Consider the following 23,346-nt stretch of genomic DNA (forward strand, 5'->3'; position numbering starts at 1 on the left):
AGTGATACATTGGAGATTATGAAGTTTGAGCTTGTGATGTTGGCAATGAAGGACGTACACTAGCCGTCTCTTCAGCTTCCTCCGAGTCCAAATCTTCATCATCCTCCGAATAACCCATGGCTCTGCTCCAAACTCCATCCCAAATCCCCTTTTTGGCTGCTAGAGTACCTACCATTAATAGGGGTAGGTGCCACACGCTCGCCCAAAACAGGCCCCGTGCAGTGCCCTTAGCTCCTTCGAATTTCCAGAACCGATAGGCTTCCTTCGTGAGCCAGGAATTGATGAGCACGCCACCAACTAAAAATCCCTTATCGACTACTCCAGCCCACCACAAGCCAGCACATAGAGGGAACATTAAGAGAGAGTAACGTAGAGCAACGCGACCGTTTCGTGCTGGATTGGTCCATGCAAGCATTTTATATCCGGCATTCTTGTATTCATCTCGAATTAGATGGGACAAGGCATTAAAGTGCGGAAATTGCCATGCAAAGAGAAGGCCGGCAAGGAGCCAGCCCCCGGCACTGTCTGGCCCAAACAAGAGGTCCCTCCAAGTATCATGGCCAGTTATTGCTGTTTGACCAGCCGCAGCCGCCCAACCCATCAGAGGAGGGATCCCACCCACCACAGCCCCAACCCAGGTGTTGATAACGGAAATTCGTTTCAATGGAGTATATATAAAGCCGTATAGAACTATATTGGCGGCTGAAAGACCGGCCACGGTGGAATTTGTACCGAAATACAGAGCACTGAGCCCGGCAGCTGCAGTTCCAACAGCAAAGAGAACGGCTGCACGGGTAGACATGAGTTTTCGAACCAAAGGCCGGTTGCGTGTCCGAGTCATCAGAGCATCATATTTCGGCTCAAGGAGCATGTTTATCGTGTTTGCACATGCGCTTGATAGGAATGTTCCCACGGTCAGGTAACAAAACGTCAAGGTCGAAGTAGATAAAGTCGGTAGAGGAGTGACCGATGGATCAAGATGTAATATCGAAGGAACTGGGTAGAGACCGTATGCCGTAGTAGCTGTAAGAACAATTAAGAAGGATAGCCGTGGCTTGGTAAGAGCAAGAAATGCTGCTAGTTTGCCTTTTAGGGAAGATTTGGGCAATGACGAAGAAAGCGTCGAGAGTTGTGAGGATGCATCGGGTCGTAGTTCTTGCTCCGAGGCATTGGCTCCGCCCTGTGCCCTTAGCCGTTGCCTCCGTCGATGAGGAAGCTCTTCCACAGTCTCTGTAATACTTTGCGGTGTTGAAATTGCTTCATTATGTGAAGTTGTATGTGTTGTAGGGGCTTTCGAACTGAAGAACGCACAGGCTTGCTGGGTAGGGGAACCAGTTCGTGACCACGACAAACATTTAATTCCAAGCTTGCTAGACGCCAATGGATCATGAGACAAGAAGTATGACTTCCGCAAATATCGGGGAAGTAATTGAGTGTCGTTCTGCAAATATCTTACAGCTGCCGTAAAGGTCCGTTGCTGGACGTTCTGCGGTGGAGGGCTCATCGAGGTCAGGACGCATCCCACGCAACGACCTCCCGGCTCCAACTTGGCCCATGGCCGCAGCGAAAATGCCCTCAGGCTCATCACCAGGCTGGAGATTGTTCAATGGATGGCAGACCCGGCATCCCTCAGCCCATCCTTCGTTCTTCAACGCTGTTCTTCTCGTTGTCGCTTTGCTTCCTTTTCGATATCAGAAAAGTCTATGTCCTAAAGTAGCTTAGCCATATATGACTAATCGATATCACATGACTTTTCTTGGCATGAGCCTCCTTTCGCCGCCTTTCCCGATTGGGATTTCTGCCATCGCAAAGCAAAAAGTTGTCCTGAAGAAACAAACAACGACAACAACGACAACAACAACGGCGTCTACGACCATTGAACAGAAGATACGAGGAGAAAGACGGGATAGACGAGATAGACAAGATGGAGTCGCTACCACAGATTATCCAATCGAGCATAATAAATCCTCTACAGCCTCTACTTCGGCAGATCACCACTGCTTTGCCAGCTCCAGTGAATGACGCGCTCATCTCACTACTTGGTGCTAACTGCTTCACCTCTCTCGTCCTTGGCCTTGACATAACCAAAGACCCCGAATGCCTGCCGCTTGCAATCTCTAAAGCACTTGGAATTGCTATCGTCTTATTCAGCGCCATCGTTAAAGTACCACAGATTCTAAAGCTCATCTCTTCGCGCTCAGCTGCCGGAGTCTCATTCACATCCTACGCCCTCGAAACAACCAGTTTTCTTATCACTCTCGCCTACAATGCTCGCCAGGGATTTCCGTTCAGTACATATGGCGAGGTTGCTCTAATTGCAGTTCAGGACATAGTTGTCAGCGTTCTGGTTTTGGTGTTTTCTGGCCAAACCGCTTCCGCCGGTGCTTTTGTCGCTGCGGTTGTCGGCATCGTCTACGCATTGCTGTTCAGTGGCGAGACTATTGTTGACCAGGCTACGATGGGCTACCTCCAAGCTGGAGCTGGACTATTGGGTATTGCGAGCAAGCTGCCCCAGATCTATACGATCTGGAGTCAAGGAGGCATTGGGCAACTTAGCTCCTTTGCGGTAAGGCGCACCTCTGCCTAGTCCTTCACTTCGGTGTTTTTTTTTTTTCACCTTTTTGTATATTGTGCGAGACACAAAACTAACTCAACTTTTGCCCTAGGTTTTCAACTACCTTTTTGGGTCCCTTTCTCGCATCTTCACAACCTTACAGGAAGTGGATGATAAGCTCATACTCTATGGTTTCGTTGCCGGATTTACGCTTAATGTCATACTTGCGGGGCAAGTGCTCTACTACTGGAATGCGCCATCGACCGTCCCTGAGAAACCTTCGATCCGCGTTTCAAGGGAACAAAAACCGATAGCAGTATCGAGCGGGGTATCCCAAAGTCCCTCAGTCAAAGGCCCATCAACAAGGCGAAGGGGTTAAATCAGTTATACCCGTGAACACTTTATCCATCAAATGTGATATTACACAAAGTTCAAGTAATAACGAAACTAATAGTTAATGTTTATTCTATTCTCCTCTTCCGCGGCCTGTTTTGATCATGGCAACAAAGACCAGCAATTAGGCACTTTCTCATCATAGCGGCATCCTAGTTCAATGGCTGTTGCCCTCTTCGCAAAGCTCAAGTAGTTGGCCGCCTTAATACCATCGATCTCAACATGCTCGAAAACCCTATAAGAGAAACAAACCTCTCAATGTCGCAGTGGCTCCGCGCCAGTCATCATATATCGGAAGAAATCATCGAGAGGCATGGTAGTAGATTCCTTGGTCAGGAGGGCAGCACTAGGCTTGGTCTCCTCCCCAGTACCCTCCATCACCTCGTCCTCGTCATCGGACTCGTCAAAATCTCGTCCAGCCGCACCCTCGACATTCTCGTTTAATTTCCTAGTCAATCCTGTAATCACATTGCTTAACCCAGCTTCCTTCTCCTCGATTGTATAGTCGCCGCCCCAATTTCTCCTTCTAGCTTCCATATTAGCTTCAATCGGCGCCCATTCCCACAAAGCCTGCAAGTCTTCTCGAGATAATCGCTGTGTATTAGCATCACTTTCAAAAGTTGAAGCATTGCTAATCGTAAGCTTTTGTTGGTCACCACTGGATAGCTCGAGAGCCTCTTTTCCTACCGATCGGCCGTGCGCTAGCCAATCTTCTACCCGTGGCTCTAGTTTTGTTCGCATAAGTTGATTGAGCATAGAGGACTCTGTCCTGCCGGGGAAGGTGGGCGTTGGATAAACGACTAGAGACGTGAATAGATCGCGATGCTCATGAAGCAGCTGGGCGATTGTAAGCAGGTTATTCGATATTATTGTAGCTTGTGACTGAAGTGATGACCTATCGTATATATGCATCAGCTGTAAGTCTCTTCCAGTCGTTTTCAGGCGTCGTTGGAGATATCTATGCTGCTCACCAAGCTGGAAGTGGCTGGCTCTGGGAGATATTGTTGACAAGTGAGCCTAATGACTGGGTCAAGTTAACCAGCCTTTGTCGAGTTTGCTCGATGATTTTTAGCTGCTCTTGACTTATAGATGCCATGATGATGCGGATCAATCTGAGTATGGGTTTATTTGGTAGATGCGATGTAGTTTGATTGAGTTGACGGAGTTGTTGTGAGCGTGAAGTCAGCGTAATAGTAACTAGGTTAACGAAGTAGGTCTTATCGATAAGGAGCTCCTTTAGTTATCGGCTACCAACGAGCTCATATAGAGGTTTTAAGTAGATTTTAAGCAGATACTCCATGTCATTTACTGCCATTGTAACGTAGGATTAAGGGAAATTCTCATTAGGCTTAAATATTCCAGCAGTTTATACTCCATATGTCCCAAAACGACCAATACTGTTTTCAAACAGAAATGAATAAAGAGCGCGAAAAAGGTAGGGAGCCAGGCGTTGCGAAATTCGCATCAGCATGAGACATAAATGCAAGGGAGGGTATCATAAAATGGGGTGAGGAGCTAGGGATGTAGAGGTATGGACGAGGCTACTCGAGCTAGGACAAAGTAGGGACCAAGAAAGTCTATGGCGAGGGGGTATGTATCAGTAATCTCAAGACACTTCTATCTATTGTTCGTTAGTGACTTCCGTGGAGGTGGCGCCGCAGATAATATTGGGACTTTCCGGTCGCCGTCGGTGGCATGTTGGGTTGTTTGAGGGGCGAGAGAGGTCATCATATGTGCCTCGGACGGATACTTGACATCCCGTTGATCTGGCGCATAGTATGAATTGTCGTAAGATTGTGCCATATTAGGATCATACGGATGCTGTGCCTGATGAGTTTGTTCTCCTCCCCAGTACTTGTGCAGACCATTGTGTGACGGAGTCATGATGGAAGTGTCATTCCATCTTTCATGTAGACTACTCGACTGGCTTTCCCGTCTGGCTCTTCGGCGACGGTTCCGGATATAAAAGAAGCAGCCCACCGCCAGAGCCGTGCCGAATAATAAAAATCCAACAATGGGCAAGACAATGACGAGGATCAGATTTTTCTTTGAGCGGCCGGTATTCGTTCCCGGGAGTTGTGGATCTTGGTTTGCTGGTAACATCAGCTTGTTGAAAATCCTATTAGGTTCGATAAAAAACTTGTCTCCCGCGGGGACTCTGGCGCGGCATCCTTCACGGACTGCCTCGAGAACTAAACATCGGTTTGTAAATATACATCCAATCTCGGCGAGTGTTTAATCAACTTACAGTTAGCAAGAAACTTTTCGTTCTCGGTCAAGGAGTAGCATATGGTGCAATCAGTGATATCTTTGTCGGAGAACGTTGATATCCCACAAAAGTCATAGATATTCCTTCCTAGCGGCTCCGTTTGTTTATACTTGAGGGATTCTGAGAGTCCTTGACAAGTAACCTGACACGGTGTGGATAGCGATTGTAACACCTTGGGGTAACCGTAAATACAGGTAGAAAAGGCGTATCGTAGGTTATCTAGCAACGATGCACATGTTAGCCAACAAAAAATGCAGCTCACTTCACCAGGTAGCAGTAGGATGGGAGTTCATACGTAAACCCCATTTAACATCGGATTCGTCATGGAACACATCATAAAATGTACTTTGCAATTCGCAGGACACGCAGTCTCGGAAACGACGTCCTTTGGGTGTGTCATTGAATTCATTATCATGGCACACAATCTCATCGCCAGTGGTATTGGCCATCATGCCGCCACAGACATCGGCGCATGGTGAGCGTGCTGTGAAGCGTACTGCTGAAGCTGCATGCAGTAGAAGAATGGGCAGGGCAAGTGCGAATAACAACATGGCGAAGGGTAGTAGCGCTGTCTCGGCAGATTTGAGGAATCGACAAGTGTTCAGAGCCGTTAAAACTCTGTATGCATCCGACTGATTGGAAAAGCCTTTATACGTATAAAATCATCTGAATGATATCCCTTCTCCGTCACGTCGGGATATGAGCGCCTTCCTTGGCGTGTAGAGATAGGAGTCGTACCCTTTTCGTGATCGCCGGTAGGCAGCGCAGAATGGTCAAGTCGTCTATCGGCCTTGAAATCAGCTGTATCAGCACGCAGCCTTCACGGTGTCTCGAACGGAAGGGCGGGGAAGCACAAACCACGAAGTGCCTGCGGTGGCGGTGGTGGTATGTGCTCCGCAAGACGTCTCACAGTGAATCCCCTTGAGATAAGACGCAACAGGGCCAACGGTGCGTAACGGGCGCACTCTGGGGTGGAAGAGTCGACAAGAGACGGACAAAAGCGAAAGACGTCAAACAAAGTGTTCCAGTCCCAGCTTATGAACTATTTGACATTTGATGAAAGCAGGGCAAAGAAAAAAGCAACCATGCTCCAAAACTATGCAGGAAGAATGGTTTCCGCAAGAACATGCATGAAGAAGTCAAAGAAAGCGACCAAACTAGTTGTCATCACGGGGAGAAGAACATAGTTATCTGCAGGGTAAGCAGCTCGAGCCCTTGCAGGCGAGGCCATCGTTCCCCCCCAGCCGGCCTGGTTGAGTCTGGTCGATGCCAGCCAATCTGTCAGCGTTCAGGTTGGCCCGGCCGTCCTGAGGCGGTGATACAGAGTGTGATAGGATGTGATGTATCCTTGTCCGTTGAGCGCCATTGGACAGAGCTTGGGATGCAATGCATGCCGCGGGATCCACTGAATAGTTATCCGCCCATGGCCCATCAGCCACCAGGCCATTTGACGGGAGGGTCCCCTCCTACCCTTGCTTGCTCCGCCATGGTCCGATCTCCCTTTCTAAAACAGATCCGAGGCATCGCAGTGTGTGCTCTCTGCTCTGGACAGCTATTATTATATTCTTTTCAATGCTCCCCTTTGCTGCCTCTGTTCGTTCTCCGTTTGAAATGGCCGCCTCGCAACACCACACCACCATGGCCGCTCTTCTAACCGGCATTCTCGTCCGGCTGGACAAGGAAGAAGAGCGCGAGACCTGGCCCGCTCGATGATTGGCTTTGTTACTCGGCGCTAACTCAGCTGTTTCTTCGAGCAAGGAGTCCCTTGGAGCGGCCCATCCCTCTGCGATATCCCATTCGTTCAAATACCATGTTGTGCGATTCTTCCAAGTTGACGCTTCTACCGGCCGTCATCGACCTCCCAAAGACCCGAAATATGGAGTATATCGCTCTCGCTGGTGCAAAAAGGAGGCCTTTGTATCCGTGCGAAGTAGCGACTTCGTCCTTCATCCTGTCGTTGGAAGAAACAAGACGAAGTTCAGCTTGTGTTTTCTTTTTGCGGACGTCGTCGAGCACCTGGATTACATAAGCTTCTTTGTGGCCCCCTAAAAGCAACTTCTTTCTCCTTCAACCGCCCGTACATAAAAAGTAAGGAACGCCGGGTGAAAATCCCAGAGACAGGAACATGGACTGTATCTCCTCGGGCAAAGCGATCACATCGCCTCGACTAGCCAAAGCTGTGATTGGGAGCCATGCCCTTGGGATGTCCATCTTTTCCTGTGACGATCAGGCTTCTCCCTGTTTATACTGCATGCTAAATAGCACGGCGCGTAGCTGCAGTTCCATCCTTGTTCGCCCTCTCTTGACTTTGTACAAGCCGGCGAGCCGTGTGATTACCAAGAGAGACATGCAGAATTGCGCAGGACTGTGTATAACTAACAACTTAAGTGTTTAATGTCTACTCCGAGGCGTTCTGTCGAGATTCATGTCAGGGTGCTGGGCGAGTCTCCCCGAACAAGACGCAGTATACGGTAGTACAGGCCCATGCGCTGCTCAGCTCATAATGGTAAAATATGCTTCCATTGGAAAAATACTATCATGGTTACCGTATGAATTCTGAAGAATATTCTGGGGGGTATATTATGTAGGAAGAAATAAGAAGAAATAAACAGTAACCAATCTCTGGAACGAGCCAACTCCTGGTACCAAAAAAAAAAAAAAAAAAAAATCAAAGACGAGGAGTTTAAAGTCTCACTCAACCAATAAACTAATAACAAAACACACCATTATGATTCAAAAGAGGGATAAGAAAGTTCTTAGGGTATACGTCAAATCATGAGCATCAGCTCCAATCGCATGAAGATGGCAGGTCACTGGAGCTTGGGGCTCACAGGCAACCCAATGCGGCGTGGCTGCGGGCTATGGATCGGTAGTTGAGATAGATGCGTTATAGGTACTGGGTGCGCAGCAGCATCCACAGCGTGCGTGCGGCCTTGGGGTGTAGTGGATAGTTCGTCCTGGGAACTTCTTGAAGTTGGGAGATTGGTTCCGGAGCCAGGAGTCTGGCTGGCTCGCGTTTCCAGTATTTCACCGGGTAGCATGAGCGTTTGGTAAACCTCTACAGGCTGGAAATATGAATTCGGCGGCTGGGGGTTGTAAGGGTGGTATCTGAATGGGCTTGACGTTGCGGGAGATTGCGCCTCAGGCAGCTTGGGGCTGGTCTGTGTGCTCGCTGCTCGAATTCCTTCCCGGTAAAGAGGATGGCATGGGAAATCTGGGTGCGTCGACGATGAAACTCCATTATCCCGGACCTGCCGACTGGCCTTTTCGCGCCAGAATAGTTTTCGGTACCACATCTTATGTACAACGAGATATGATATCAGAGATATAACTGTTGCACGAGACATATGAGCGCCGATGTCTTTGTAATAGGGATTGATTTAGAATGAGGACATACACAGGAGTCCGCCGAGTCCCGCACAAAGCCCTATCAGGAGCTTCACCTTCTTCTCAAGATCGATAATTCCTCTCTCTCTTTTTGGTTGGTCGTCGATTGAACGGAGGGTATTTAGCGAATCTATGCCCGCTCGTTCAGAGAGGCTTATGGGTCTGGCAGAGGTGGCTTGGAGACAGACAAGAATAGGTATAATTGCTGGCTGGAAATGAACCAGGGCTTGTAGCATCATAGAATCACAGATACAGGACGTCCGGTGTATAAGCGCATTGTCTTATCAACTTCAAGGTCGTGGATGCTGCTGGGGGTGGCAGAGGATAATAAGGCAGCCATGGGCGCAAGCACGTCTTATATCACCATAAAAGAGGAGAAAGGAAACTTGTAATAAAAAAGAATATCACAATACGGCTAAGGAGAGGTTGTGAAAGGCCCGACGGCGATGTTGTCAATCCGGAAATGCAGGCTTAGCTCGTGTAGTTTGGGGGCGAGATGAGTATAATCTTCCAATCGTACCCCGAGTCGTGGTAACCATCAAACAGCCCCAACCAACACACAACAACAGGATAAAATAACTAATGTGCGATACACCTGCATGTCGAGAAGATTCGGGCAACCGAATATTTCTAGAACTTCAGGCCTTTTGCGGCGTAGCTATTCGCCTCTAGCGAAAGGCAATCAGAAGGAAAAAAGCAGTTTGGAGATCTGCCACGGCTACATTCCTTGAAGGATAGTTAAATAAGTTAAGTAAGCAGATATTTCTCACATATCAGGAGGCGATTGGCATGTAACTCGCCAAACTAGGCACACTCCTTCCTTTGCTAGAAGAAAATGGAGCTCAGTTCGACAAGGTCTGCATGTACTCCGGCAGCGCCGGACTTACCAAGTCAAAAAAGCCCAGCGTTCTGGAAGGTTTCCTCTTACGGAACCTTGCTGATGGGTCCACGATTGGTAACTACAGCTAAATAACGAGTCTCCCGGTAATCCGGTGAAGGGTTAGCCAACTGGCTACCAACTTGGTCGTTTTTGGGGCAAACGTGTAGACAAATGGCACTAGCTAATGTGCACTCTGTGTCACCATGACGAGGTTCTGGGTCGCAATGCAGGTAGCCTGTAAGCCTGGTTTTGGACGCCGCAAACTGGCCAAGCCCCTTGTTGACATGCATAACCAGAGAGTATGCACGCATTTTGCATTTCCCCACTGAGATATCGAAGTAAAGAGATCAATCACGCAGCCTGAGATGAAATGTCGAATAGGTCAAAAAACCCGATTTCATCAGTCATTCCTTGGAGAGTTTTGTGCATTAGAGTCGTGCCTGCGCCATAATACCAGAAAACCGGGAGTGCCGAGGGCCTGAATTGAGCAGAAGTGCATACTTAATAGCACGGCGCAGTGAAGTCTATGATCCAACGAGGCTGTGGCCGTGACTGCAGCTGCGAACGCTGATGTTATCGTCAGGGGATCGTACTAGACTTCACATATCCCCGTCAAAATTGGAGGCGCGGCCTAAAAATGGTTATTCCAACAAAGCTCGTCTGTTGTACTTACAGTTCTCCTTTGAGTTTGTTCCTGGAATAAAATTAGAATGTACATACAAAATGCATTACATGCAGAAGCCCACATCTTGTTTGAATTAAAGCCTGTCACAGGGGTAGTCAAACGCTGGGCTCCGCATCACCTTTTCATGTCTTAATTCGGGGCAGCTCTGCCGAACGAACATGCTGGAAACCTAACGAGCCCAGTTAGCAAAGGCTGATGTCGGGTGAGGTTAAAGTCCATCGGATCAAACACTTTGCGTAGATCGTCTAGTTTGCGTAAGCCATGGTAGGCATCAATGCTAGCAATAATAACACGCTTCCCTTTCGTTTTGACAGCACTAATATCCTACTTAGCTCTTTATTCTCACATTTATGTGATCGCATACTGGAAAATCTTACCGAAAAGTAATGTACTGCAATGAGGCCCCATCATATGGCAATTAGCCAAGCCAGGTGGAGGTGTGGGTTTATTGATGACGGGGAACATTCTATACCTGGGCAAAACCGCAAATCTCCTTACAGATTGAGGAGCTAATATGGCCTAATACCACACGTATGACCTCGAATTTAGAAGCTGATACCCATGTAAAGTCACATAGGCTAACATCGCCATAAGACATCCCTGTATCTGTGACTTGAGCGTGGTAGGTCCTAAGGAGGGTATTAATAGTACCAGTCAATGCTAATTTTCCTACTTTGTCACACATCTCTCTAGCTGATGGTGATGGTGGAATCAAGCTTTCGAGTCTCATTGCCTTTCAATAAAAGCAAGATCAGCATCGCTCTCATCGAAAATAAAGTTTGATTAATACTCACTAACTTTTCTCCGTCAACTATCATCCTGCTATTTGACTACACCATGAAACTAGAAAATCAGGATTTTCTACCAGAATTTTGTTATTGAAAGTTCAATCCATAAAATATAGAGAATAGGGTGCAGGCATCGGTGCGATAAGGTCATTTTGAACGTTGGCAACAAACGGCACCGAATTCAAATGCAATTTTTGATATTTCCTGTGCTGGTCATAACAGAAGAAGTGACCTAGAGCTAGCAATCTCGAGTCATTAGCTACAACTCTTTTCATTTCTTATTTGGGGTAAAATCAAATTGGTACGGGTCGAGCCTAAATACCTAGGTACTAACCAGAGTTTATGGTGGGTGCAAACAACAACCCAAAAGTTAAACTATATTTTGCATGGCGTTTTGTAGCGGTTGCTTTTCACCTGCCTAGTAGACAAATAAAACTGGTATCCCATGCTAGATATGAGGCTCAAAAAAGCTTAGAGGGGAGCATCAGGATCCATACCACCATCTACATTAATCATAGCGGCAAATTGATCTGCAGCATAGTCAGGGAAATAAGGACCGAGAACAGGGGCGGTATAAAATGAAGTGACCGGAGAGAAGAATGATATTCAAGGCTAAATGCCCATTCCTCCTTATCCGGGTATAAGACACGAATGGACTCTGCCTCTCCTGACATGCATGTCAACTACTTTTCCCTTTTGCTGCATCAGCTTCATCTGGAGTATACAAGCCTTCAGCATACAAGCCTTCAGCAGCAGAAAGGTACATAAAGTCAAGAGTAAAATTAGCTTCTACTCTCGACAAAGTTATTGCAGAACCGATGGTGGCATTCTGTTAGTATCATGCTCTTGACATGCACTTTCATGGTGTTGTTGCAGTTGTTGTATTACTAATCAGGTACTTAAGTAGTTATTGGCCAATAATATAATTTATAGAAGCTGACCAATAATTATGGGTTAAGTAGTTAACTAAATCAACATCCAATGTAAATTGGCCCAGATACCAAACCTATTACTACAGTATGATTGGCTCACAGGTATAGTTAAACCTTTTCTTCTCAATATCAAACTCGAACGTCCAGTAAGAAGAAGCCTTGTGGCCTCGCGACCTGCGCAGATACAAATAGAGAATCTCAAGGGCTTGACTTGTATCATGGCCAAAAGAAAGACAGTTTATTTCTCTGGACGCGACGTTCCTGCGTCGCTAACTAATGTCTAGTCTACAGCCCCCAGTCCATGCTTCACGCTCTCTAGGTATAGACAAGCTCATCCGCTGCCCTGAGATGCAATAGCAGGCGGGTATGGTCCATCCATATGGCTACAACAGCTAACTTGCTTGTTACCGTTGAGCAGGGTTCCCCTCAATACACATCTCATTGCGCATTCTGAACCCATGGCCATACTGCTAGGAGTCCGGCGTGAGCGGAGGGGGCGAAGAACATTCAAACTGCTTGACGCGCACTCTCTCAACCCTGATATATTGAACCATTGCATTGGGTCGCCTAAATATTGAGACGTGCAGCAACAATTATTTTGTGTTTACAGGGCGATAGCGCATCCCCCATTGGCGGAAGCACTTGAATTCCAGGAAAACCAACACATGGGGCAAGATACATATGCAACGGAGGTCGGTGAATTCTGCCCTGGGAAGATCCCCAATCTTTCCTTACCCTGTATGTGACAAGTGATTGGATATTACTGGTATCTGATTAACAAGGCGCAGGAATCGGCGCACTCTCAAAAGGGGCGAAGCCTGGGCAATTTCGCTGGAACTGCAGGAGTTAATATCTGGCACGGGACGCTGATTAGCCCGTTGCCTTTTCCCCGCGAAGCACATACATAGTTCATATGGCTAAGCTGGCAAGTGGGCTCACGTAACTATTCACGTCATCACCAGCAAACCCTGCCCATGGTTAGATTACGCTGGGGCCAACGGATGGAGATGGGGATAAAGAGGCCAGAGGGCACACGGTAGGGGTGGCCTGTGGGTTTGACCCTGCATATCAATGATTTACATACAACCGTCCTTGTGGTGATCATGATACATCTTCATACAGAAAACGTCTTCTTACACCTTGGCCAGAACCATCACTTTCCTGCCGAAGTCCGTAATCTCTCTGCGAAAGAAGTTCCAAGGAATTGTGGCTTTCAACCTCCTGTATAGTTACTCAGCCACTGGCAGGGATAACTAAAGGAGACAGAATATGAGAGGTATGGAAAGTACCGACATTTCATGATTTCCTTCAACCCTGTCTGGCTGAAGCTTTCCCTCGATTTCCGTATGGGCGAAAAAGAAACGAGTATGCCCAACAATCACCGGCTGTCCAAAGAAATAGCCATGATTGTCCCGACAGTTTGGTTCGCCCCTTTTATCCCGGTCCGAATCCCCTCACCTCCATTCATTTTCGTTGTTGCACTTGTCATCAAGCGAAAAATGCATTTCGCCCGGGAGCAGATCACGAGAGGCAATCGTGATGCCTGCCGAATCTGCGTGCCAGCAGATGATTAGCCAGGTCTGACGGGAGCGACGGTATTGTTACTCCATGGCAACTAGCCAGCTGCATAGCAATTAACCAACTTGCTTATCGGTACACTCTCTCAAGTGTTACAGCATCTCATGCCACAAGATGACTCGATATACCCATGTACAAGATGGACCTAACCCCTGCCTGGCTTGGAATCCCTGTTAACGACTTGGTCCAAATTCCCTTCTTGCCCGTTCCTGTCCCTCTGGTCCCCCCGATGAATAACCGATATATACGTAAAAATTTCCACTAATACATACATTTCTTGGTTTCCTGCTCTCTATCCTAGGGAACCCATATATTAAAACATCCCTGGGTGCTGGCTCGCTATGAAAAGAAATCTGGATGACACTCACTCGACGAATCATATTCCTAGGGCCATCCGTATATCCTCTATCCGGACATGGTTAGGAGGGAGTCACGGAAGAAATTCGTATTGTCGAAAGCTCTGATTTGCTATCAATCCATGTCTTCCGGCAATTGAAGGTGATTTCAAACAGGCCTGTTCTGATCTGTCAGGTGATGGTTAATCCAATAGCAGATGCATGGCCGCCTTACTAAAGGCCCGATATTCTATGAGTCCCCTGTCTGGATGTATTATTATAATAACTAGCATGCTTACCAAATGCACTCATACATCCATTCATATACATGATGCTTACCGGCATTCTGGACATAGCCTGTACATACCTTGATAGTTGGCGTTGATCGCACATGTACAGCCCGCTTCTCCCAACCGAGGGTACAGAGCAGCCTGCCTGTCCTATCTCGAGTATGCATGTCTTGCACGACTACCTGAGAGTCACCCGAGTCACGGTGATGTTCCGTACGACTGCCCAGCTCCGCTACCGCTTACCCCATGCTTAACAGGCGGAGAATCTGGGCGTGCGTACTTGGGAGGTTAACGGTGAGCTTTTCCTGAGCTTGAGCTAATCTTAGGGTTCTATCACAGGCGTTTGGCCGATGAGATTAAGTTGCGCTAATAGTGCTTCATAGGATATGTAGGAATGTTCAGTGTCAAGACTTAATATATGTAGCTTGCTTTGATATATTCGATAGATAAGAAACCGTAAAAGGACTGGGCAAAATGAAAGGTGTTTCCCACCCAAAAAAGAAAGCAAGGCCAATTCCGAAGCACCTAACTAACCGTCAATAATAAAGAATCCCAGTTGTGAAGAGAGTAAAATAAAAGTAGAGAATTTTGCAGTGTAGGATATCATATTGCGTCAATTTTGGCGCCGTTGAGTGAGTGAAAATGGATAGGAAAAAAAGTAGTAACAGGCGGGTTGTCGTTAAGAAGTTTTAAGAAATGGTATTATCGTAGAGATTCTCATGAGTCGTGGAATAAGGAAATGTGGGTTTGACATATTTCCCGCCAGAGAACTGATTCTTCAGCCAAAAAGGTCGTTTGTAGACGGCACCATCTCAGAAGTCACCACTCGCTTGGGTTTGGTTTTCCGTTTCCTTCGGTTTTGTTCAGATGGAGCAGGGTTGGAAGGCAAGTATGTTGGTACAGGAACCGTGTCTGATATTATGGATCTCGGCGATTTCTCCACATCCATCGGCGTCGTATAGCTGCTGCAGTCCTCATCCCTTGCAGATGAATTTCGCGCTGATGCGCTATGATTTGTAGCTGAAGCTCGCTGGTCGAAGTAGTGCTCTGTTGGGCTGGAGGATTTGTTGGAATAGGTTCGATTAGCGGGAGACTGGCTGCGTGTGGAGAAGTCCTGGTGAAAAGGGTGCCGTGGGATCTCTCCGGGCAGTGTTGGTTCAAGAGAGCTGTTGCTTTGCAATGAGGTATGTCGGTTATTGACGACAGAAGGGGCCATTTCAGAGGAATAACGCCCATTCTTCGGCTTCCCTAGTTCAGCCATGGTCTTCAAAAAATCGCCACTAGCAGGTTTGTAGACAAAGTCGGCTTTATCCTTCGCCGTTGACGTATCTTCCTTCGGTGATTTGCTGGAGTCCATCAGCTCAGTATTTGTTCGAGACCCGAAACCACGCGGGGAGCATCTCCAAGGCTTTGAACGGGTCCGTACAAGGTCACCCCCAGTGTTTCGAGCCGTTTGCTCGGATGTGCCATTTGCTGATTGAAAGCCCCTTTCCTTAGCGTCTGGTGATGGTGATATCTGATTCCATCCACCTTCCATAGGCCCACTGATGGAGGGATCTCCAAATCGTTCATCGAGTGGCCCCGATGTTTTCTGTGATCGCCGCTTCAATATCGGCCTGTCTAGGCAACACCGAACCCAAGACATTATTATATGGCTGGCAGACGACTTATCTCCTCAACGAGAGTGGTATAAATCTTAGTTTGTAAGTGTGGAGAGAATAGAGAGATGGTCATAGAAAACCAGCTAATCAGTGCTCAGCAAGAGCGCATTATATCATTCAATGAGAAGTGAATCGCAACATTTGTCCGGACAGTGAGTCGAGAGGTATAGGTGAACGGTGAAAATGGTAACTGGGGCTAGCAGGACGTATATGAACGAACGGGAAGATCTCCAGGCTACCGTCAGCCGACAAAAGCTTATAAAAAAGAATGCTCCAACACCGGGGTCTGAGAAAGAGGCGTAGAGACCAACCAAGCACCGGGGACTGGGAACCTTGAGGTGGGAGAGAAATGTACACAGGTAACACGTAAGGGACTGGGTAATATTGAACAAGCTGGAACTGGAGCCAGGTGGAGGGAGACGTGGTAGTTAACAAGTCAGTACTAGTACTTCCTGCGCCGCCGAAGGGTGCAGGGGAACGGCCCGAAGCTGTCTGACGGGGTAGGAAATAAACCACAAGCAGTATAGCATCAAAGCAAGCAGGCCTATTGAGGAAATGCTGCTGGTCCTTCGGCGACGGGAATTGTTGTTTCACGACATATGACGGTATTTGTTCGCACGGATGTAAGTAAAAAAGACAGAACAGAAAATACTTAGGAGAGAGAAAAAAGAAAAGGAGTAACAAACGGACAGCAGAAAGAAAAGAAGGGAGATAAGCCTCCTGATGTTATCTTAGGCGCGGCTCCCTCCAGGTTGACGGGGAGGGGGTGCTTTGGTATGTATGTCACTAATGGAGTATATATTTCCCAGTCATAACGCTATGCTCTGTCCTATGAGCCTCGCGCTTGGTAGGGAAACAGGCAAGATTTCAAGGAAGCCAGGGAGAAGAAGCAGGGTCCAAAAAGCATGCTCCACAAGAAGTAATTCAAGAACTACGTATGTTTGTACATTATCCCACATCCGCAGGGCTATAAATGCGGGTGTATGGAGTACATACACGCATACATACATACATACGTAGCGTATAGTTAGCACCCTGCTGGCTTTGTCGTTGGCCTGAACGGGCGAGCCGCCCATGATATTGAGACTTGACGGCCAAGAAAGGGAAACACTTGATCAGAGGTGAAAGGCTTTCCCACCTCCGCGAGCCCTCATAGCCTGCATGGGGCTAGGGCATTTCAAGACTCCATGATAAGTGTTTATGCACAGCTGGTTTCGGGGCCAGGATCTGCTTGAAGGCGTCATGCAGAGGGACGGGGCTGGAATACAGAGGACAGGTCTGCCCCAGACAAGGCCGTTTCTTCGTCTTCGTCTCCGACTGCCAGAACAAGGCCTTCAAGGAGGCTCAGCCATCTGGTTGGTGGCGTAGGTAGGTCCCTTGAGAAAAGAACATATATCAGCTGTTCTCGCCAGGTCGATAGACAAGTACTCTCAGAACCCGAGGGTTGATTGAACAACCAAAAAGGGTCCTTTGACGTCAATCGTGATGTGGTAGCCCGACACACACTCCAAGGGTAGCAAAGGAGAGTCGGCCTGGCTTAGATTGCGGAGCCCTGGCTGGCGGCTAGACAGCAAGGCCAATCAGCACCAGCAGTTCATCTCAGTTTCGGCCTTCAGTTTTTGCCATTTCCCTTCTGTCGGTGCTGTGTTTCAATTCCCTCTGGCCCCCAAAAAAGACCATGCAGATCAGCCTGTGAGAAGAGGTCACGAAAGAAGCGGAAGCAAAGAAAGGCAAAAAAGAAAAGAAACGACCCCCGAAGCACCATTCGGAGGGTTCCCTGCATCGTAACATTTCTTGGAGCTTCCCGTATTTTTCCTGAACCTGTTGTCAGCCGGCGTTTGTCATAGAGCCAGCACTGCTGGTATCCGTACGGGGCATTGCGGTAAAATAGCACGACCAGGCCTCTATTTTAATATTTCGCATATACTTCTCGCTCTGGGACCCTCGTCAGGCGTGGGGGGAAAGAAGAGGAACCGAAATCGATTCCAGGCTTCACATGCATCCATCTCTCCTTCGTCCATGGAGGAAGAAGGGAGCCGGGGAAGGGGAGGGCAGCAGGCAGGCCTCTCGTGTGATGGGAATCCAACAAATATGAAAGCATGATGATTGGACTGTCTTTAAGGCCCCTGTCAATATTTGAGAGCTGGAATCAACCAGCGAAGCTTCCGCCGAGCCCATGACATCGACGATGCTTTTTCCTTCTGCATTTTTGTTTCTTTTCTTTTGCCTTGATCATCCGAAAATCGCGGGCGGGAGAGGGACTTTGAGTCACTGGCTCAAGCGACAGGGAAGCCTGCGGACTGTCTCCTCCCTGGAGCCGCTTCTTCTTGGTTTGGCATCTCTAGGTTGTTCAGTTGACTTTTCTCAAGATGCCGTTTGGCCAGGGTTTCAGGCGTTAACTAAGGTTGAGCTCATTAATGCTTGAGCTGCCGTTCGTTCCAGCAGCCGCTTCCCGGTAGTTAACGATGTGAATCAGTCTTCTTCTTCTTCTTCTTTTTCTTTTTTTCTTTTGGCCAGCAGAGGTGGCCTGGAAGGTCAGTTTATATGGAGATAACCGTGCTTTTGACAATAGATGCGCCATGCAGTGAGACCGTCTTTTGTGGCGAAGTTGACTGTACTCCTTTATTGGAGACAAGAATATCACAACGCGCAACTCATGCTCGACATTCACTGGCGCCTTGCCTCCATGCCTTTGACTAGTTAGTTATCAGGTACAGGATCTTGGAGCACTCGGTTCTGGGGATGGAAAAAGAAAGGACGCCACCCAACTTCCGCATCTGTCTCTTTTTTTTTTAACTGCTTCCACGACACAACTGGTCGATTGATGGCACTGCTAAAGCAACTATAACTATTCTGTCGATGCTGTCGAGGCTATCTGAAATGTTGGATGGCTGCGATTATCTTGTTAGCTAGAGGGCCTTAGACGGGATAACATAACATCCCTTAACAGCATAATCAGTCAGCCCTTGATGATAGGACCGGGTGGTTGGTCTGATATGGCTATATGGATGGACGTATAACTAATCCATTTCGATGCATAACGGCCGGGAGCCTTTGCCAATGCTCCGTCAATAGCCAAGCTGCCATTATTAGACGGAGAAGCACGGCCTCAATCATGGCCTCTGACATCACATATAGGTAGTTAGCCACGTCCCTAGGCCTTACGCGAGGACGTAGGCCCTGTGTACGGAGTAGATGTGTTGAAATCTTCAGTTGAGGTTGATTGATTGATTGATAGAGGGTAGCAACTGGTCTGGCCTGTTTGATTCACGACTGGCGGGCTGACCCCCTTCCGGCCCGGAGAGGATCCAATGCCAGCCACCAGCAGACTTGTCTCCTCCTGAGTAATGATAGCAGACATGGACGCCCTGGTAGCGACAATAGCAAGCCGCTGCAAGTGGTCAGCCGGTTCTCCTATTGTCCAGACTGCCGGGTCCAGAGGTCCCTGTACGCGCAGAAGATCGGCTCTCGAGTCGGTGAAGCCGTCAGCGAGTCGTTAGTTGACAAGTTCTTGGGGCAGTGACGCGGAGGATAACGGAATTGGAAGTTGGAGGGGTCTTTTCCATCCGTAAGTAACTCGGCGAGGTATCTGGCAACGTCTTTGAAAGACAGCTTGGTGGTGTCTTGCTGTGCCATCTCCCCAGGTCTAACGGGATAGCCAAGTAGTAACGCGTTATGAAAAGGGGCTATGTAGTGAACTTGGATGGTTGGCTACCCACGTTTGTACTATAGCAAGCAGGAGGTCGATGGGATGTAGTCAACTAGTTACTTAGTTGAGGGCCGAATAAGAAAAAAAAGGGGGCTGTATTTACTTTAAATTTATAAGAGTGGCTTTAATACTTTGGTGAAGTACTATTTAGTGAGGAGTTAACTATTCATAGTACATTATTTCGCTGTAGATGTAGCTAACAGTCCATCCTGTTTTCAAGGAGACTGGATGGAAACTGGCCAGGAGGCCGTATAGATGCCTACCTAAAGGCTCACAGCACTTGGGTCAAGTAACTACGTGAAATGTGTAGAGTAAAGATATATAGATTGGATGTATATGGCTTTATTCTTACGTCACAGCTATGCCGTTGGCTGCCTGGAAGCAACATCCTATATCAACAGGATAAAACAATATGATACACAACTGCATACTCCCAGAGCCTGATAGTAGCCTTGCTGCTTGTCTTCTTCGTAGGTTACATCAAAAGATTTCTGGCTATCATGCTGATCACACAGATGACCGTTACTCGCGAGCCGGCAGCTTTTGACCACCCGGGACAAGACGCTGGAAGACTGCCTTGGGGTCATACATGGCAGCAACTTCATGCAGCTTAGCTACATTCTTCTCTCCATAGCTTGCAATGGCAGGCTGATCGTACCCGGAGAATGTGAGCATACTGTGCGATTCTAAGTTAGACCGCCGTTTTAAGCCTGAATTGCTATTGAGAGAGTAAAGGGGCTTACATGAAAGGGTGAAGCACTCCACGGTCTTCAGCAAACTTTTTCATAGATTCGACAAACTCTTTATGAGCTGGCAAGACCTTATCGGCATCCCTGGGGTCTTTGAATGTCACGCCGAAGTAGATGACTAAAGTCTGCCGTCAGCTTTCCATTGCACTCTATAATCATTATTGCAGAAAGGGAAAGATAACCCACTTCCAAGAGTTTTATCCTGAGAGCCTTCTTGTAAACCAAGTGCATTTCCGCCCTTTTTAACACCTTCTTCGACCTGTCGGGGGGTAATTGGCATATTTCCGTGGGATCCTTGAAATCCAGGGATATCGCGATAGTTCTGGAACCACTCACGGAATTTGAACCAGACATCTTTGTAAAATTGGGCATCGGCATATACTGTAAACACTCGTTGTTCCTGACTATAGATGAACATTAAAATCAGCAAGTGTCTTTGCATGGACAGAAAGCTTTAATCAGCATTTTGTCGAGATTGTGAGAACGTACACAAAGCCATCCCCAGCAAATCGCCCGTTAAGTTCTTCTGCTAGCTCGCTGTATGTTTTCTTGCCGAGGGTGTTTGTCGTATAGTTAATCTTGAGCCATGGCTGCATAATCTCTGGAAGTTCATCCACAGCATCGTTATATGCAACCAGAATGCCGGCTGTAGTCTCGTTGGTGGCGCCATCATAGGCATACTGGGGAAGTGAATGCGTACGGACATCATCCACCGCTTGATGGGTGTGGTAATCATATATAACATCCGCCACCTCGTCAAAGGAAGATTCAGGGTAGGTGATCACGCCGCCATGGAGCATCCCTGCAGTATCAATCGTAGCCAGGCTATACTGAGTAACGACACCAAAGTTGTTATTGCCCCCTTTCAGGGCCCAGAACAGATCGGGGTTGCTTGTGGCGTTTGCATTGACGATCTCACCGCTGGCTACGACAACCTCGAAGTTGACAACATTATCTATAGCAAGGCCTTCACTGTTGGAGAAGAATGAGATGCCAGCGGCAACAACCATTCCTAGCCCAACCTCTGAAAACCTGCCGACGACAGCTGCTTTGTTATGAGGGTCAAGGGCCTTGTACACTTCACCGAGATGTGTACCGGCTCCAACGCGGATGTAGTCATCATGGACATCGGTGGAGTTCATCCAAGCCATGGCCATCATAACCCCATCATGGATGTTAGCAGCGCCTGGGATGGCACTGTGCCCGGCACCTTTGATAGAGAATTTGCAGTCATTCTCTGTGAGAAGGGGAATTGCCCTGGAGACGTGATCGCTTGTCTCAGGGAGGAAAATACAGCTTGGGCCGAGAATCGAAGTCAATGCTACATATTTGAGTTAGGGCCGTTTAATTGTATATGTAGAAAGTGTGCCTTGGTGTGAAAACACTGACACCAGAAATCCTTGTTGTGGGTATCCCATGTCTTGGAATTGCTGGTAAAAACATTCTTCGGCAGTTGTTTTGCTAGGATAGAGCACTGCTCAACTATTAGCAGTGCTTCGGTTCATTTGATCAAAAACGAGGGTAACCTGCACTCACACATTCAGGGGTTGGGAGGGCTGCAGTCACGGCAGCAAGGCTGCCGTAAACAGTACTGACAAAAAGTGCAGATGGGCGCATCTCTTTCAAATGGACTGGTAAAGAGTGTTGTGCTCTATAGCTTTTGTTTATATATAGATGCCGGAGTAAATAAGTAGATGATGATTTCTATTGCAGGAAAACATGGCAAATGAACCCTTATATAGATGGCGAAATGTACTCAAACGGCATAGGAAGACCTCCTGGATAAAGAAATTATTTCAAACACATACGCGTTTCCACGTATTGGCCTGACTGGGGCTTGCTTCGCATCCCTCAGGGAGTCCCTGACGAACGCTCCAAGATGTACACACATTACCAAGTACATCTAAGCTGCTGAGTTATCTTTTAGTGCTGACACTAAAAAGACAAAAGTTATCCGATTGGCGGAATTGTTCGGATACATCAAGGATCAATTTGATAACAGGTGGTTTTCCGGCTGGCAACCTTGGTGAAGAAGGCTGTGAAGCTGGTGGAAGGGTGAATAGCGCATCAATTCTCATAGGGTATCGTATTATCAATTTGCTCAAAGCGCATCAGATGGCTGAAAATACGGCCGACTGCCTCGTTCTGTCACCAGCTTCTCCATATTTTAATTTCTCGGCAAGCTCAGGCTGACTGCTCGGCAACTGGGGCTACAGCTCGGGTCCAAGTGGGCGGATGAAGACAGCTTCCAGATGCAGGCAAAAAGGTTGATGTCACGACACGGACAAGCATATAGGGCCAGAGGCCAGACCCTCAGCGATTAAGTCCGATATTCAAGAATGGATCCGTATTGCTGACTTTACTCGAGCTCCCACACGCCCTATAGCTCTCGGCGCCGCAGACTCAAATGTCATCGCTCGTGATTTGTATGAAGGTCAGAGTCCCAAGACAGCACTGCCTTTAGGGTAGCGGTATGTTATGACTCCAGATTTATCTGGCCGGGATGGCACGCAAACATCTGAAACTGTTAGGTATTCATCTTGGCAAATATAAGCAAAGTTGGTTTTATACCTGGTCTAGGCACGGATAACTGGTGTAGAAACGTCTTCTTCCATATCTCTCTTTTCCTTTTCCATGTTCACGGAGTACGATCTTGTATTTTTCTGATTTTGATACCCCTTAGTTAGCTTCGTTTCATCTTTTTGCCCTTCTTGGCCATTAGCTACACTATTGAACATTCCGAGGGAGCCGTTGGCCACGTAGAAGGAGATTTAAGACAATAGAGGCGTCGGTGCTGGGGTAGAGAGGAATACTAACATGTTATCCGAATGAACCCATCAACTTCGAAAGTGACCTAGGCCGTCCTCGTCTTCACCAGGTCCTCCTGTGACAGCTGAGATATATGTTATTTTATGAAAAAGTCATTGCAGGCAAGACTGTTCAATGTCCGAAGTGGGAGATTTCTGGGTGATCCGTCTGCAGAGAGACAACGTCACTTGATGCAATACGAGTATCCTTCTCGCAACTGTATAGTTGAATTTTTGGTGACATGGCATACTTTGCCGAAACCCCGTCCACAGTAAGTAAGACCGTGGGATAGTCTATGGTTCTTGCAAAAACCTGAGTCGTCCGATAT

The 23,346-nt window shown here is 47.7% G+C and overlaps 9 protein-coding genes across 9 annotated transcripts; 1 reads left to right on the top strand and 8 right to left on the bottom strand.

The window, feature by feature from the left end:
• Positions 1 to 16: 16 nt before the first annotated feature.
• Positions 17 to 1,504, bottom strand: MGYG_08408 (protoheme IX farnesyltransferase; the record flags this gene model as incomplete). The annotated part of the gene is made up of 1 exon (XM_003169455.1): positions 17 to 1,504. The coding sequence occupies one exon, from the start codon at positions 1,502 to 1,504 to the stop codon at positions 17 to 19; it is 1,488 nt and encodes a 495-aa protein (XP_003169503.1).
• A 420-nt stretch (positions 1,505 to 1,924) lies between these two features.
• MGYG_08409 (mannose-P-dolichol utilization defect 1 protein) lies at positions 1,925 to 2,933 on the top strand (the record flags this gene model as incomplete). Its single annotated transcript, XM_003169456.1, has 2 exons — positions 1,925 to 2,566; positions 2,667 to 2,933. The coding sequence occupies 2 exons, from the start codon at positions 1,925 to 1,927 to the stop codon at positions 2,931 to 2,933; spliced, it is 909 nt and encodes a 302-aa protein (XP_003169504.1).
• A 269-nt stretch (positions 2,934 to 3,202) lies between these two features.
• Positions 3,203 to 4,043, bottom strand: MGYG_08410 (RNA polymerase II transcription subunit 8 mediator; the record flags this gene model as incomplete). The annotated part of the gene is made up of 2 exons (XM_003169457.1): positions 3,203 to 3,842; positions 3,919 to 4,043. The coding sequence occupies 2 exons, from the start codon at positions 4,041 to 4,043 to the stop codon at positions 3,203 to 3,205; spliced, it is 765 nt and encodes a 254-aa protein (XP_003169505.1).
• Positions 4,044 to 4,564: 521 nt separating this feature from the next.
• MGYG_08411 (hypothetical protein) lies at positions 4,565 to 5,767 on the bottom strand (the record flags this gene model as incomplete). The annotated part of the gene is made up of 3 exons (XM_003169458.1): positions 4,565 to 5,139; positions 5,196 to 5,435; positions 5,512 to 5,767. The coding sequence occupies 3 exons, from the start codon at positions 5,765 to 5,767 to the stop codon at positions 4,565 to 4,567; spliced, it is 1,071 nt and encodes a 356-aa protein (XP_003169506.1).
• A 2,259-nt stretch (positions 5,768 to 8,026) lies between these two features.
• Positions 8,027 to 8,943, bottom strand: MGYG_08412 (hypothetical protein; the record flags this gene model as incomplete). Its single annotated transcript, XM_003169459.1, has 3 exons — positions 8,027 to 8,547; positions 8,614 to 8,812; positions 8,857 to 8,943. The coding sequence occupies 3 exons, from the start codon at positions 8,941 to 8,943 to the stop codon at positions 8,027 to 8,029; spliced, it is 807 nt and encodes a 268-aa protein (XP_003169507.1).
• A 1,354-nt stretch (positions 8,944 to 10,297) lies between these two features.
• On the bottom strand, positions 10,298 to 10,853 carry MGYG_08413 (hypothetical protein; the record flags this gene model as incomplete). Its single annotated transcript, XM_003169460.1, has 2 exons — positions 10,298 to 10,492; positions 10,752 to 10,853. The coding sequence occupies 2 exons, from the start codon at positions 10,851 to 10,853 to the stop codon at positions 10,298 to 10,300; spliced, it is 297 nt and encodes a 98-aa protein (XP_003169508.1).
• A 4,016-nt stretch (positions 10,854 to 14,869) lies between these two features.
• MGYG_08414 (hypothetical protein) lies at positions 14,870 to 15,736 on the bottom strand (the record flags this gene model as incomplete). Its single annotated transcript, XM_003169461.1, has 1 exon — positions 14,870 to 15,736. The coding sequence occupies one exon, from the start codon at positions 15,734 to 15,736 to the stop codon at positions 14,870 to 14,872; it is 867 nt and encodes a 288-aa protein (XP_003169509.1).
• Positions 15,737 to 18,711: 2,975 nt separating this feature from the next.
• On the bottom strand, positions 18,712 to 19,113 carry MGYG_08415 (hypothetical protein; the record flags this gene model as incomplete). Its single annotated transcript, XM_003169462.1, has 2 exons — positions 18,712 to 18,832; positions 18,941 to 19,113. The coding sequence occupies 2 exons, from the start codon at positions 19,111 to 19,113 to the stop codon at positions 18,712 to 18,714; spliced, it is 294 nt and encodes a 97-aa protein (XP_003169510.1).
• Positions 19,114 to 19,983: 870 nt separating this feature from the next.
• Positions 19,984 to 21,827, bottom strand: MGYG_08416 (FAD binding domain-containing protein; the record flags this gene model as incomplete). Its single annotated transcript, XM_003169463.1, has 6 exons — positions 19,984 to 20,137; positions 20,205 to 20,328; positions 20,397 to 20,614; positions 20,700 to 21,531; positions 21,600 to 21,684; positions 21,747 to 21,827. 6 exons carry the CDS (start codon positions 21,825 to 21,827, stop codon positions 19,984 to 19,986), a joined length of 1,494 nt encoding a protein of 497 aa, XP_003169511.1.
• Positions 21,828 to 23,346: the final 1,519 nt, after the last annotated feature.

The sequence above is a fragment of the Nannizzia gypsea genome, genomic scaffold (assembly GCF_000150975.2).
Source record: "Nannizzia gypsea CBS 118893 supercont1.9 genomic scaffold, whole genome shotgun sequence".
NCBI classification, from domain to species: domain Eukaryota; kingdom Fungi; phylum Ascomycota; class Eurotiomycetes; order Onygenales; family Arthrodermataceae; genus Nannizzia; species Nannizzia gypsea.